This window comes from Momordica charantia (assembly GCF_013281855.1).
Source record: "Momordica charantia cultivar OHB3-1 chromosome 11 unlocalized genomic scaffold, Mcharantia_2.0 BLBB01000011.1, whole genome shotgun sequence".
NCBI classification, from domain to species: Eukaryota; Viridiplantae; Streptophyta; class Magnoliopsida; order Cucurbitales; family Cucurbitaceae; genus Momordica; species Momordica charantia.
In genome coordinates this window covers 19,345,819-19,362,268 of record NW_028275159.1, presented here as the reverse complement: position 1 = coordinate 19,362,268, position 16,450 = coordinate 19,345,819, and the positions used below count along the sequence as shown (strand labels likewise).

Sequence of the window (16,450 nt, the reverse complement as noted above, 5' to 3'; positions counted from 1 at the left end):
AAGTCATTTGTAACTATTACAAAGTGGGCCGTATCCATAGTGTTACTAGGATAAAGTACCCAACCTTACCCATATACTATAGACCCTTTAGGTTATTACTAGAACATTATTCACCTGTATATCAAATATATTGTATATCAAATATCTATGCTGTGTATTAAATATATAATGTATATTTGTTATATACTGTTATAGTTACATGACATAACCTCAGATGTTAGTTTATTGAATTTGGGTTAATGAAATTCTAAGAGAAACATCAATAACAACTTTATTGAATAAATATTTGTTTAATGTTTACAAGTCACGAGTTTAGGGCATAAAACCAAACATATCGTCCACGTGCACCTGTTCCTCCCTATTTGAGAGGCAAACATTTTACTTATCATTCTCTAGTAAGTTGCTCTGACATTCTTCAGCTCGGATGACATCACTTTATAACAAAAGAGGCCTTGCTCAGTGATGTACGAAGTGCGTTCCTGATCCGGGGGTACTTTTTGATTTCATTATTGTCACAACATGATCGCGACGCAGAGCGACCGACATCCTCTTTCAAGAGTCTCTTAAATAAAAGAATTTTGGAGTCACCACCAATCATGTTGAGGGTGTGATTGGTCACCCAATTAAGAGAAATTAAGGAAAATTGGTCTACGTAAATTAGATTGAGTTCGGGAGTCATTTGTGTGTAGGGAAAGTGTTAGCACCCTACAACACCCGTGAAAACAGTTGCCAACATTTTATTTTTATTATCCAATTTATTAAATTATTGAAGGTCCACAAAAGTTTATTTATTTTATTTTTAAATGTCCCATGTTTATTAATCTACATTTTAGAAATAAACATGGGTTAGTAATTATGGGTCGCATAAATACCATTGAAAATATGAAAAATTATTTTTGGGAGAAATTTTATGTATTTAAAGAATTTAACAAATTAAAAAAAAAAAGAACACTACTCAATCTCCCTTTATTTTGTTCTTTTTTTTTAATTGTGAGTGGTTTTTAAAATTTTATTTTTAATTGATTTATGGAAGACGTTTTGAACTATTAAAATTCATTTTAAAAGAGGAATTTCATGTATTTATGGAATTTATAAAAAAAAACATAAAGAGAACACTACTTTATTCCCGAGAACTTTCATGTATTTGTGAGTTTTAGGAAAATTCACAAAATGAACACTACTAGTTCTCAAATCTGTGGAAGCAAAAACGTTTTTCTTTTTTTTTTAAACGTTTTTTTTTTACTTTATAAAACTAACTTGATGAAATAAATTAGTGTATTTATGACATTTTAAGAGGAAAGAGGGAACATGAAACTATAGAGAGAACATTACAACAATTTCAAAACTTTAATATTTAAAATTAAAAACATTTAAATCTGTTTTGAACTTGGAGGTACAACTTGGAAGATTACATTTATGAAATCTCACGATTATAGCTTTAATATTGAAGATTTGAAAAAAATTAAAAAGTTATACATAATTTCTTAGAAGTAAAATTTAGAAATATTTACCAAGCTTTGCAATCTCAAAATTTTAATATTTAAAATTTCAGTTCCACATTTTTAACATTTAAAAAAATAGAAACATTTAAATTTTTTACATTTTGTGTAAGCAAAATGATTTTTTGGAGATTTATAACAAACTAATTTTGTGGGGAATTAAATGTTTCAAATTTTAAAAGCATTTTGAAATTTAGATGCACGTGATTTTATTGAGTTAAATTGGGTTTAAAAGCTTGCAACACAGTATAGAAAAATATGAACATGGCTCAAGATTAGATAATTATATGGTCTAGAATCCATAAAAATACAGTAAGCCAAAATTCAAATTATCTGCAGATTATTCAAATTACAAAATTTAATGCATATCTCATACATTCAAATTTTAAATAGAATCGACATCGAAAATGAATTAGCAAATCAGTTAAACAAATTCCAACTTTGTTGCAATTTCAATTTTATGGAATTGATTTAACAACCAAAATAACAGAATAAGGCAACAGAATAGACGTGGAAGAAAATATTAACTACATACTAAATGAGACTTTTAAAAGAGAAAAAAAACTGGTAAGAAGATGTTAGAACAATCATACTCCATCCATGAAATTCGTTACCATAAAATAAAAGAAACAGAATTAAATTCTCCTACTAATATCATGACGTACATTTTGTAAATTGAAAGATAAAGAATATCTCAAACCTTTAGTGAAATTCCACCGAAATTTTGGAGGAAGAATAATCCTGCAATCTCACTGGATAAATTTCTTAGAGATATAAGAACCAAACTTAAAATAGAAGAATTGGAGTAACAAAATTTTAGTAATCTTCAAATCTCTCTTTTCTCACTTTTTTATTTCAAGAAAATCTAAACATTTATATAGGCAATATGAAACTTTGGGGAAAAGGAAATGAAGACAACGTGCAAGGGAGGGAAATAGGAGAGAAAAAAAAGGGAGATAGCGGGAGTAGAGTAAACGTGGGAGAGAAAAAAATAAAAAATAAAAAATAATCCTTAACTCCTGTGAAGCGCAGAAGATAAAGAAAGAGAAGGAGAGATAACGAAAAAAGAACGTGGAAGAAAATTAGGGATGAAGAAATGACAAGTTGAGTAGTACAGAGAAAATGGTGGAAGAGTGGCTAGAGAGAAGGGTGGAGAATGGATATAGGGAGAGAAAAGAAGAGAGATATAGAAACTTAGGGAAGTAATTGAGAGAAAAAAATAAAAAAATTGGATTTTGTTAATAAAAGTGAATAAAAAAAAGGATTTTGTTAAATGACGACTTCATATGAAACAAAAAAAAAAGAGTCATCAATTTTATTAATTTTGCTATTTTGTTATTAAATATAAAAATCAAAAGAAACATTGGACTAAAGAAATATGCATGAAATGAAAAATAAGTCGGACAAAGTACGGTATCTACAATTACAACTCGAGTAGGCATCCACGAACGTCACCAGCTCGTGCTCAGCTGTGATGCCAACTAGTTAGTCAATCCTAGGTAGGGGGAAGCTGTCCATCGGGCATACTTGTTCAAGTTGGTGAAGTCGACACACATCTTCCACTTCTCGTTGGACTTTTTGACGAGGATTGCATTGGACAACCAGTCTAGGTAGAGAACCTCTCAGATGAAGTCGGCTTTGAGTGGCTTATCAACCTCTTCTACTGTCGCGGCGTTTCTTGTCACGTCTATAGCCCTTTTCTTTTGTCGAACAGGCTTCATCTCTGGATTGACGTTCAGTCAATGGATCGCGATGGTAGGATCTATTATTGGGGAACCAAGCAAATATGTCACCGTTGTTTTGTAGGAACTTGGTCACTTGTTTTCCTTCTTATCCTTTGTTAACTTGATCCCATGTTAATGGTTTTCTCGAGACCTAGGATTGGAACTGGCTCGAGTTCTTCTATCATGAAATGTTTTTCTCGTTGTCCCAATCGGCTTCCTCCAACTTTCCATCTGCCCCAGGTCCTTACTCTGGTTCGTTCTTTTTATGACTCGACTCAGGTTCTTTTTAGAGGTTTATGATTCTGCTTTGTCACCATGGCTGGTTGCGTAGGCGTTCCTATAGAAGATTTGAGGATGCCCGTAGCCATTTCAGCAGGTAGTGATGGTACACACCTGCTTGAGCTCTTTCATCGCGATCGTGTAACATTCCCGTGAGGCTCACTGCTCGCCTAAGATCACCCCCATTCCCTAGGGCGTGGGAAACTTCATCACTTGGTGGTAAGTTAAAGGGACTGCTCGAAAGTTGTGTATGGCGGGCATTCCGAGGATGGCATTGTACGCTGAGGACCGTGCACTACTACAAACTCCTCTACCCTCGTCACTACTTCCTTTCATTCTTCTAGGGTTAGGGGCAGTTAGATGCTGCCTTCAGGGTATACCATATCTTCCGAGAACTCGACCAAAGGCGTGAGACACCTCTTTAGCTTCCTCGAGTCTCATCCCAAAGTTTTCAACACCCAAGGGTCAGGACATTCGTCGAGCTCCCCATATACACTAGGATCCGTTACGTGGGGATGTGGTCGACGTCAACGACTATGACCAGTGCGTCATTGTGTGGTTGGTGTTGTGAGGTGGCTTCCTCATCCGAGAAGGTTATAGGGAGACCCAGCTCGTCGGTTCTCGTCACCAAGACTTTCTGGGTAGTCAGGCCGTTTCAGGCTTGACTGGCTAGAGCCTTGCATTTATTTCTCTAGCAACCCCTCGTTGGTCCTCTGTAGATTGTCAGGATGGCCTATGGGTGCTTGTCTTTCTTCTGGGACTTGGGTTTTTGGTCGTTGCAACCAGCGTATCGCTTAGTCCTTCGACTAGGTGTCACCCCTTGCCCTACAAACTCTTTTAGATATCCTCGTTGGACCAATAATTCTATCTGGCGTTTGAGGTTAGGACATTCCTGTGTGTTGTGGCCATGGTCACGGTGGAACGTACAGTACTTGTTGCGGTATCGCTTGCTGGAGTTCTACTTCATCCGTTTAGGCCATTAGAGAAGGCTGTTGACTGGAGTTCTGTCGATCCGAGCCAATATTTAATGTACTAAAATATGGGTTTGTGTGTCTTCCTGAACTTAATTGGTCGATCTGCCTTCACCTCAGCTCATATAGTTCCCAATTTTTTGCGCGTGAGCGAGGTGCGATCAAATGCTTTCCCTTTATCCTTTTGTAAAGGGTTAATGCATTTCTTGCCTAAGGCCTACACCTCCAGTAACTCTTCTCCTACGATGTGTCGCTGTATTCAGGGCATATGCTCTATCATGGTGTCATTCGAAACTCTTCCAAGGACTGAATAAGATGCTTATCTTTTATCTCGGTTGTTAGCGCCCATCTGGCCACATTCTTGTTATAGTTCCATACTCTTAGCTACTCCATGGTGAATCAAACACTACGATAGACCTTCAGGCTTTTGTCCAACTTCTGCTTTATAGACATGAGATGAGTCTTAGTTCGTCCGCAGACGCATGAGTAATGAAACTAATCGACGAACTTCTGGGAGAGATCTTGGTACGTCGCGATGGAGTGCTGGGGCAGGTCTTGGAACAACTGCCAGGCAGGGCTGACGAGCATTGCCGAGAAGTGCCGACATTGCTCTGCGTTGCTATATCCAGCCCTCCTCATAGCATCATGGTAAGATGTTGCATGATCCACAGGGTCTACCAATTCGTCATACTTATTGATTCGTAGTCGTTTGAAGCCCTTAAGGAGTTCCATGACCAACACGTTGGCGGTGAATGACGCTTGTGATAGGATGTGAATCCTCCAGCGGAAGCGATGATCGTCGTTCATCAATTTTGAGAAACAAAATTCATACGGTGAAAAGAAAATACAGAGAAAAAATTGTTTCCCTTACCTTTGAAGAACGTTTCTTCAATGGATTAATCCGAATACCACCAATAGAACTTCCTTACTATCCTCTAGGTATGAGAATACGCTTGTGGGAGCGTTCGATATGGAACTAGTGGGAATGGAAAAGAGAGAGCTTGAGAGAAAATCGTCTGGGAGTTCTTTTCTTGTTCAGTTTTTCATAGCAGAACAGTTCTGCATTCAAAACAAAATCAAATGACGTGGGGTATTAAACTCCCCACTCCTGTGCTAAAATGCAGGGGAGTTAATAATTAATAACATTAATTAAAATTAATATTATTAATATGTTAAATAATTATTAATTTAATTAATAATTAATTAATTAAATGTAATATTAAATAATTAACATTTAATTATTTAAAATTTAATTAAATATCCCATATTTAATTAAACTATATTCTCTCTTGTATAACCTATAGATTTAATGTGCATCTTATGTGTAATAATTTTTAACCTATAGTTTTAATATGAATCCAATTCATATTAATTATTTGAATCCTATTCAAATATTTCTCTCATAATGTATAGTATTAATTTTGAATCTCTATCCAAAATTAATAAACACTTATATATAATGCATCAATATACATTATATATATTCCCTTACATAATTTGAACATTTCAAATTATTTCATAATTTTTGATCCTCGTTTTACCCGTTATGAGCTAGCAAGGGGACCTAATGGACCTACAGATCAGAAGCTCCAACGATATGAGATTAATCGGTCAAACTTATTGACCGAGTTAATCAACATTCGTTAACTACGGGTCACTCCACTAAAGACTCGCAGTTGCACTCTTTTCACTGCAGAATGTTTTCATATCCATGGATATACGACCATTAATGACAAATCAATCTTTCACGAGTGCTCGTAGCTCAAGCTGGGTCAAATTACCATTTTACCCCTAAGTTACATCTTACTCCTTAAATACCACTACTACTTTAATGAACAACCCGGTTATGGTCCGACCAATTCGGAAGACCCTCTCGGGCCAGTGAGAGGATGGGACCACTTGTTCAAGTCCCGGAGTCAGCATTTAAGAGAACACTCATCTATTCCCTAAAGTCGGGGAGGAGTGAATTCCATCATGTGAAGTTATGTTTCCGGCTCCCCACTCGGTCTCGTCCCCAAAATGGTAGAAATATTGAGTCAGCGACTCGGGCCACTATCACCCATACAGATCAAAGGACGTGCCCTCACGGGCAGGAATCCATAACTCACTCAAGATTGAGAATGAGTTGCCTGGTCATCCTAAGAAATAGCAATCTATTAGTTAACGGTGTTGCATCTAAAAATTGGATATTTCGCAGTCCGATCTTATACAAACTCATTGTATAGGATACGCCCACTTGCATGTCTCCACATGAACGACCTGGATTGAGTTGTCTGTAATATTTACAAAGTGGGTCGTATCCATAGTATTGCAAGGATAAGGTACCCAGCCTTATCCATATACTATAGACCATTTAGCTTATTCCCGGGACATTATCTATTTGTATATCAGAGGTATATCAAATATATACCTAGTATATGAAGGATATATCAAATATATACCCAGTAATCAAATATGTAACCAATAAATATATTGTCCCGGTTACATGATAATAACCTTGGATGTTTAGTTTATTGGATTTTGGACAATGCAATGCTATGAATTCAACAACAAATTGATTGAATAAAATTTTATTGAATATACATTTATTTTTACATAAATACAAACTACAAGTTTAGGGCAACACACCCAACAACTTGTGCTATCTTCAGAAGCTCGTAGTGGACCTTGGGTCCTTTATTCTCTGTTTCTAGTTCGTTTTACATCTGGTTGAAGATTTGCTCCTTCATTTGATTTAGCTCCTCCATGTCGATCCTAGTATAGGACTCGCTCGGGTGGCAGGACGTTCTGGTGCTAGTCTAGGACTCTACATTCGACCCCGTCATCCCATGCCTGAAGTGTTTGGCATTGATCTTGTCTCGGAGGTCTTTCGCACCATTAGGAAGTCCGATCGTTGTGAGGGGATCCTTTCCATTGAAGCCATCCATGGGTTCCCTTTCAATGGTCCCCCTGGTGCCTCCATTCTCGACTGTAGGGTTGGCTGCCTTCCTAGTAAGATCGATCAAGATGATGTGAACTAGTCTCTCCATTTGGTATGACATTTGGGCGCCCATCGACGTTACCCCAGCTTAGAGTCTCAAGCTTCTTCTATGAGGGTTCACCACTTTTTGCTTTTCGAGGTGACCATCGGGCGGAGTGGATGACCCGCGTCCTTGGCTCCCCTAACTTTGTGGAGAGTAGGAGGGGTGGTGGCTGCCTTAGCGGCATGTTTGTTGTGTCGATGCTTTTCGTCGATGGGAATGACGATTCCTTATCGTAATACATCATCTTGGTGTCCTAACAAGGGAAACGAGCTTTCAACTGGCCTGAAAGTGTCGTTCCTACAAACGACGCCAACTGTTGACGACAAGTTTCTACGAGGTCCACGTGTCTTTCAGAAGTGTGCATTCTCGAAGAGCCAATGAGCCTGAACTAGAAAACTCAATGCCGCTGTGGTGCCCTGCTTAATACACTATGACAATCAAGTCAGTAGTTGGAGTAAAGGAATAGGAGTACACCTTAGGGGTTTTAGTTACAGATTTTTCACTACCATGGTAGTGATTGGGGCTTTCCCTTTTATAGGCACGGGTGGCCGACTAGTAAGGACGGTAGTTGTGGGCACATGTACACGTCGGGCTATATTGGGTTCTGATGGGTGAGGGTGGACGCCTCCGACAACAGGTGGATGGCGGCTCCATTTGCCAGTCTATTCCCTCCAGCTGGAGATCGCGGGCTCTAGTCCTCGATGTTCTTCCCATACAACTCTGGTGGTGACATGCTCTTATGCACGTGCAGTGTACATTCCTAATTGCCTGTGGTCCTATACCTCGCTGCCACCCCCAACGCTCGACACGTATTTTGCTCAGATTTCTCCCTCAACAAAACATATAATTAAACCTAACAAATATCTTTAACCTAAATATAAATAATTAAACATAATAAAAAATTAATCAACATATGTCAAAAAAAGAAGCAATACGTGCAAAGGAAAGAGAAAAAAAACACTACCAACGGCGCGGCGAATGAGGCTGCAAATAAAGCAGCAGATGACGGTGAATGGAGTTGTTAGTGGCGGCTAGAGGAGAGGGTACATACGATGAAGAGGAAGAAAACAAAATAGAGGTAGAAGATGAAGGGTTGTCGGCAGCAGCAAAGGGGGAGGTAGAAGATGGAAGAAACAAAATATTGGAAGGAGGGACCACGGGTGGGACATGTTTTGATTTTTTGTTCCCACGTGAAACCCTAGGAAGTCGCAGCCATCATCAGATGGAAAGTTGTGATTCTCGTCACTCGAAATGTAGCTCCAAGTTAGGACAGCTAAAGCCACGTCACACAAAAGGCATAGCCGATGTTTGCGACTCCAGTGAAATCGTACCCGTTAGATGCGATTTCATCCTAAAATGCATCAAATGACTGCAATTTCAACTGAAATCTTGTAATCGCAGCCATCCTTGCGATTTATTAGAAATCGCAGCCATAGCTAACCTACTTTTGAAATTATTTTTAGACCTATATTATTTCTATCATTTGTTTTTCAAAAAACAACGTTTAGAAAAAAAAATCTAATTTTTCACCGATATAAATAAACACCAACTTACAGATTGTGATTCAAGGTTAAGAAGTATATAAATAAATGTTTAAGATGTTAGGATTTGTTTATCTTTTATTATACAATATTTAAACTAGTAATTCAAACCACACGAATCAACCTAACTATAAATGCTTAAGTTACATTATCAAAAGTCAAAGAGAGCAAATCTCATAGGTAATTGGCATATACTTCCAACAATGAAATTGTGAGTTCGTAAAAAAGAAGTTACATTGTAGAAAAAAAATCATACTTTGATAGCTGCAATATTTGTCAAAAAAAAAAAAAAGAAAAAAAAGTGTCAGAAGACTTTCTTTTATTATTATTATTTTTTCCGAGAGAACTTCAAAGAATAATTATAAAAACTGCAATTTATTGTATGACAGATATTGCCTTTCCGAATGTAAAAGTAAATCAGTACTAAAAAAAACAAAAAAATAAAAGAAAAAAAAAAGAAAAAAAATCTATACAAAATCATCTCGCTTTCCCGGCCGGTAGCCACTTCGTTCCTGTTCTTACCAAAAACCCTTAGAAAAACCCTCGTTTCAGAAAGGCAGCTTCAGGCCTAGAAACAACCTTCAAGTCCTCCAATGGCGGCGAAGAGCCAGCAGAACAGCAGACCCAAAAAGAGGAAGCAAATTTCAGGCAACAAGGCCGCCTCTCATGGCTCCGCTTCGAAGAAACCAAAGTTCGTCGATAATAAGCCCTCCAAGTCCCCCGGCCAGGGGATTGTTGGCAAATCTTTTAAATCATCCAAACAGAAAGAAAATCAGCATTTCAAATCCAAGGTTGAAAAGTCAGAAGCTCGACAGGAGAATCCGGTGCCAACTTCAAAGCGAGAACGTCGCATACAAGCTAAGGTTTGTTTCTGCCATCGTATTTCATACATTGGTTGATTTTTTAAGTTTAGGTCAATCATCTGTTTATTTTGACAGATTTATATTGCATTCAAATGATTCTGTCCAATGAGGAAATTACTCTAGTATTCTTTTGTGATTCCATCAGGAACTTGCAGAGGCTAGGAAGAAGAAAAGGAAACGGCATTATGATTTGGAACATGTAAGTTCTGTAACTTCAATTATTTGCTTTTTCCCCTATCGTTGCTCAACCCTTAAGTTGGCGCCGAGGATTATCTAGGGGCCCCTGCTTAATATATGCCATCTCATGATAAAATCATGTTAAACTATATTTCAAACCGAATCCAGCATTTGGAGAAATCGAACTGGCCTACTGGGTTGGTCAGTTCATCAGTTCAGTTGTTTGGTTTGAGGTTATCAGGTCGGGTTCGTGGACTCAAACAAAAGAGAAAAAAAAAAAACAATTCTTGGGAGGCAGGTGGGGAACTTGGACTGAGGGACTGAGGCAGGTGAGGGGAGGCTGAGAGTGAGGGGAAGGCAGAGAGGATGGGCAACCAAAACCGACTACCAACTTCGGTTTCGGTCACTTTTCCCAATTTCAATTTTGCACCCATATGTGCAGGGATTGTTTTGAAATTTAGTTACATGGTCATGTTTTCATAACATCCATTTTTATTTTATTTCATTAGAAAGTCATGCTATTCGTTGGATGAGGTAATTAAAGTATTCCTTCGATTTGGGTCCACCGGTCCAGTTAGTAACTTAACTGCAGACTTCATGGAGCCAATGATGGATAGACTAAGTTTTCTTTAATCTTTCTTGTCTCTAACTATCTGTATGTGCAGGAGCTTGCACATCTATGGGAGAAAATGAGGGTTCGGAATATTTCCAAAGAAGATAGATCCAAGTATGACATCATAGCTGAAGTTACTTTGTCCTACTGTTTCCCATACTCTCAACATTACTTTTCTTATTTGTCGATTATCACAATTAAATTTTCAGATGGGTAAGTAAAGCATTAGAAAATATGAAGGGGAAGATCCCTGAAATTGCAGGCTCCCATGTATCATCTCGTGTTCTTCAGGTGAATTTTATGTGCAATAGCTCTTTTGCTCTTCGGAAATTTATATTTTACCTGTTCACTTTTAATTGTGGTTATCTGGTCTTTTGCTATAGACTTGTGTTAAACACTGCACAGATGCCGAGAGAGAAGCAGTGTTTGAGGAACTTAAGCCTCATTTTCTCACTCTTGCCTGTAACACTTATGCAGTTCATCTGGTGAAGAAAATGTTAGATAATGGTATGTTCATAACTCACAACCTTTGTGCCTTCTATTGAATTTTGTAATTTGTGCCAGTGATACTATATTACATACTGGATCACTAATTTTATATTCCCGTGTTTTTAGCCTCAAAAAAGCAGCTGGCAGGGTTTATCTCATCTCTACACGGACATGTTGCCTCTCTTCTTCGTCACATGGTTGGATCTTTAGGTAATTTAAAGGTTCCTGGTGCTGCCTTGTTTAAGAACTACTGCATGGCTTATCTTATAAATTACCTGAATTTAAATTTTCAATTTTCAAATCTTCTGCACTGCCCCTTGTTCTTTGGATTTCTCTGTTCAACCAAGTCATAGTTAACGTTTCCCTAACTTTACTGCTTTTTTCTCTTTGCTTTATGAACCAGTAGATGCATTTATTTTAATGAACTTCTTTTAATTTGCCGTATATATATCTAATAGCAAATTTTCCATCTATTTTTTTTAAGATGGACTTCTACCCCCAACCTAAATGGTAATTTGTTTTTTATCAACTGAATCTTTCCTCTGTGTTGTTTCAAGTATGAATTTTAATATTATCAATGTCATTGCTAATCTCCATCAGTGCTAATGTTGTATTTGAATTGTCGCAGTTGTTGAACATGCATACCATTTAGCAAATGCGGCACAGAAACAAACACTTCTACTGGAACTTTATTCAGTGGAACTTCAGCTATTTAAGGATCTGGTTTCGATGAAAGAAAGCAGGTAAAAGAAATTGGCTATTCTGATTATTTTGTACTTTTCTTTCGCAGTCTCCCTCATTGGGAGTATGTTATGTTGCAGGTTAGTGGATGTAATTTCAAAATTGGACATTCAAAAAGCTTCAGTCTCGAGACACATGACATCAGTAATTCAACCAATTTTGGAAAAAGGGATAGTTGACCACTCAATCTTACATAGGGTGCTGATGGAATACTTTACCATTGCTGATAAGGTGTTTGGAAATTATCTATGTTCTTTTCGAGTTCTAAGAACCATTCAGAAAGTTTTTAAGGAGCTATAATTTCTTTCTAAATATCTCTCTTTTTTTTTTTTTTTCTAAATCAATTTGTTGGAAGTCATCTGCCGCAGATGTAATCCAACATTTGTCCAATTCACTTCTTGTTAGAATGATTCACACTAAAGATGGATCAAGGATTGGTATACTTTGCGTAAAGCATGGGAGTGCAAAGGTTTGATTGCTTATATCTTAAATTGAAAAGAAAAAAGACCAATTTGTATATCATATCCTAACACTGAACAAGTTTGTTTGGGTTACCTCAGGAGAGAAAGAAAATTGTCAAGGGAATGAAAGGCCATGTGAAGAAGATAGCACATGAGCAACACGCTATTATGGTAAGCATTACGTTTCAAACCGACTTAGAAAACACGATCTGCTCTTGGGCCATGAAAATTAGACTGATTTCTCAATATCTTATTTAATATGAAGTTTATAGATACTATCTCCTTGTATGTTTTGTTTTTTTCTTGAGAATCAACCGTATTAGTGAGCCTTATACCCAAGAAGACATCAAGGATCTCCATTTATTTCTCCCAAATATCCAATCCTTTACCACTGGGGCTTCCCTTGGGAGCATTATCACAAATGTGGTCGAAATTACTTAGAATTGTGATATTTATTCTCTTATTACTTTGGAACTGAAGTAAAATTATTTTGATTCAATTAAGAACTTTGGAGTGTTCAAAGGTGCCATCACACGTACAAGACTTAGGCACTGTTTTTTCGAGATTACACTTCCTTAATGGTTAACTCGGTTGTTCTCATCAGGTTTCTCTTATGTTCTTTTCAGGTGCTTGTGTGCATTATCTCAGTTGTTGATGACACAAAGCTCATTAAGAAGGTTACTTCTTAACTATCCGTTACAGACTATGTTCTACATGTTTATTGCATTCTGCTGTACATATGATAATTAGATTGTCACGTGTTTCAGATTATCATTAGTGAGCTTGAAAACGATTTGAAGGAGCTTATTTTGGACAAGGTCTCTATTCTTCTTGCCTACAATCATATCAAAGTCATCATTTCTCCATATTGAAATGTATCACCTTCATATGTCTAAATTTCTTTACTTCAATCTAATTGTCAGAATGGAAGGCGTCTATTACTACAACTGCTACATCCAAATTGTTCCCGCTACTTCAGTCCCGACGACCTCGCTTCTTTAAATTTATCAATACCTTCTCTTTGCAACAAGGTATCTTGAAAGATATTAATATTTCCATTTTGTTCAACTAATTTTCTTATTTTTGATGCAGCCACCAACATTATAACTAAAATTTACCTTCTTCTCAGAGTGAGTCAGAGGTTGAAAAAGCTGAAGAGAAAGTGGAGAGTGACCTGGGCGAAGCAGTTGGTGAGGTTGATGGAAGCAAAGTTTCTGGGGAGGGCCCTGAAGTTGTTGAGTGTGGTAAAAAGGATCCTCTTGTCAGAAGGCATGAGTTGTTGGTAGATAGTGGGCTTGCTGAGGTTTGTTGTTTTTACATTGTGATTTTGTTATATTTCTACTCTCTCTATCTTTGAGTAAATAAAAAAATGGGATACGAAACAAAATGAGGAACACTTGATGGCTGGGGGTAGAGAAAGCCCCCTCCGAGAGAAACCGAAAAAGCATCTCCAATCCAAGTTAATCAAATAAATGTTGTGAATATAAAAGAACTTGTGAAGGGCTCTCAGAGACCGTATACTACACAATATCACAAAAAGCAACAAAATAATTTTCCTGAAGATCCTATGATCTCTTTCTTAACTACAAAATCTGCACACTTCTTAAACACTTTGCTTTGTCTTTTAACTACCATCACTTCCAATTACCAATCTTTTCTAGAAATTTCGAGGATATTTTGAAAGTTTCACAATACCGGTTTCTGCTGTGTTGTCAACTCTCTAATGTTACCGTTTCATCCAGTTGTTACCATTGCTTTAATCCTGCTCGCATAAATTTAGTTTGCGTAATCACAATCAGTGACCTATCTATTTATAACTTGGAGAGCTTTGCATCTCACAGAAGCTCGTAGATATATGCATCAATGATGCTGGGGAAATATTAAGGTCAAATTTTGGCCGAGAAGTGATGTACGAGGTATATTTATACTGAAACTAAATAAAGTTTTCTTGTTCCATCTGTCCTTCAAGCTGTTCCTGATCCACTGTGTCTGTCTGCATTCAGGTTGCGACTGGGGGTGCTGATGGCATTCTTCAACCAAAATTAGGTGAAAAGCTGAGTGCTTTGTATGAAGCTATAGCTTCACTAGCAGCAGAGCCTAAATCTGAAGAAGCAGCCTTGGGAGAAGAGCATGTCCTCGAAAATTTCCACTCTAGTAGGACTATAAGAAAGCTAATCTTGGACTGCCCTCCCTTTGCCCTCACTTTGTGGAACAAAGCAATTGAAGGGAAATCCAAAATTTGGGCCCAAGGTCACAGGTTCGTCGTAAATTTTCCATATTTCAGGCTTCGAAGTTAGTTTACTGGAGACTTGGGGGGGTGTAAGCAAGTTGGTTCAGACCTTTTTCTCCCTCAAAACCAACCATGAAACTGTTTTTGAAAAACCAAATTGATCGAAACCATATCAAAACCGAACCAATTATTTGTTGGCCTAGTACTTCAGAAAACTGAACCACTAACAATGATGCCCATTGCCGGATAGTAGGTTTTTCAGTTGTTTATAACTCATTTTTTCAAATTTTGAAATTACAGTGGTAAGATAGTTCAAGCTTTCCTGGAATCCTCGGACTCTGGTGTACGTGAGATTGCAAGAGTAGAGCTGCAGTCCATGATAGACGAAGGTACACTCAAAATCCCAGACAATAAGCAGTCTGCCGACAAGAGCTAAATAAATGTCAATTTTGGTCGATGAAAACAGAGCTCAAATCTCCACAAAACGTGCACATCCCAGAGGTACTGTTAAACTACATATCTGTTTAATTGCTGTCTCTGGACTCGGGTCTGACTTATGAGGTAGAAATGTACCATAAAAGTAGACCCTATTTCTCAGAAACCATTTTATGTTTTAAAGTTTTCAGCCAGCTTAAATGTTGTCTTTTGCTTTGTTGTTCTATGCATTATATAAGTTATAGATTTTTGTCCAATTCTTTGAAAATTGTGCTCTTTCCAATCCATTGGAGAGATTAGATTAGGTAACATACTCAGCATATCAGTCGTTGGCTTTTCGACCATCGTTAGATGTAGATTTGAAATTTGTATGTTCCTCGAGAACCATGAGATATAGTAATGCGTTTTGTAGTTTCTCTCTTATACGTCCAACGATCTGCCACATTATTCCAGCATGCTCCGATCATTTTCTCTAGTTTTTGGCTATAACAAACAACTCTATCTAAGCCGAGGTATCGATTTTTTCATTTGTTTGTTTTATGGATTTGGCTTCCATCTTACGTATTGACGATGAGTTATTAGGTTGGATTTAAGTGTTATTTTAAACTTAGTTCAAATGATTGGATTGTTAATTTGTGATAAAGCAGTGGGACCCAAGTTTGGGTAATCGCAGGTACAGACTGGAAAATAATTTATGAAGCAGTTATATGAGAATTTTTCTATTAAAAACTTTTTATTTTTTTGAAACGCTATTAAAAACTACTCTCCTTTATTATTTGTCAAAATCAATAATATTTAAGAATGATATAGGGCTCATAGAATAGAATAATATACTATTGGTGGTCTATATGCTTTTAGATTTCATTTTGGTTTATGTACTCATCAATTTTGGTTTTTATATTTTTAACTTTTGTTCATTTTAATCTCTGTAGCTTCGAAATGTTCTTTTTAGTCTCTGTATTTTTAAAAAAGGGATAATTTTGGTTCTTTTATTTTCATTTTTATCTTATTTATTTTTTTCATGACGCTTCACAAATTAAATTTAGCTATAAATTTGTAATAAAGAGTTTGTGTAAAACAAATTTAAAGAGTTTGTGTAAAAATTTGTGTTGAAATTTTAGAAATAGGGATCACTTTTCAATGTTTTAATAGCATAATTATCAAGATTTATAAAAGTTAAAAATACAAGAATCATAATGGACCCCACTAAAATAGTATTTAAAATAGATAATTTAATGATGTGTTAGATGGTAAATGAGAAAATTCTGTATTAAAATTTCCATGGTGGGAAATATGGTTCCAGTGTTACAGGAGTCTACTAGTGTTCAAAATGTTGATGTCGATGAAAATATTGAGGTCTCGATTTTACTGGATATTTTGGAAAAAATAATGGAAATTGATGGA

At 36.8% G+C, this 16,450-nt stretch overlaps 1 protein-coding gene across 1 annotated transcript; it reads left to right on the top strand.

Annotated features, from left to right (window-relative positions):
• The first annotated feature begins 9,512 nt into the window (after nucleotides 1-9,512).
• Nucleotides 9,513-15,469, top strand: PUM24 (pumilio 24). The gene is made up of 17 exons (XM_022300330.2): nucleotides 9,513-9,900; nucleotides 10,046-10,099; nucleotides 10,743-10,804; nucleotides 10,900-10,981; nucleotides 11,074-11,197; nucleotides 11,306-11,389; nucleotides 11,808-11,922; nucleotides 12,001-12,151; nucleotides 12,276-12,389; nucleotides 12,481-12,552; nucleotides 13,008-13,058; nucleotides 13,149-13,199; nucleotides 13,305-13,412; nucleotides 13,511-13,684; nucleotides 14,223-14,297; nucleotides 14,385-14,638; nucleotides 14,912-15,469. The coding sequence occupies exons 1-17, from the start codon at nucleotides 9,631-9,633 to the stop codon at nucleotides 15,045-15,047; spliced, it is 1,977 nt and encodes a 658-aa protein (XP_022156022.1). The 5' UTR covers nucleotides 9,513-9,630; the 3' UTR covers nucleotides 15,048-15,469.
• Nucleotides 15,470-16,450: the final 981 nt, after the last annotated feature.

Bases quoted from the DNA above. Each gene is read 5' to 3' on its own strand.
- PUM24 (XM_022300330.2), top strand. From the start codon at position 9,631: ATGGCGGCGAAGAGCCAGCAGAACAGCAGACCCAAAAAGAGGAAGCAA. The intron at 10,982-11,073 runs GTGAATTTTATG...CTTTTGCTATAG, and splicing joins TATCATCTCGTGTTCTTCAG to ACTTGTGTTAAACACTGCAC. The intron at 11,390-11,807 runs GTAATTTAAAGG...GAATTGTCGCAG, and splicing joins TCACATGGTTGGATCTTTAG to TTGTTGAACATGCATACCAT.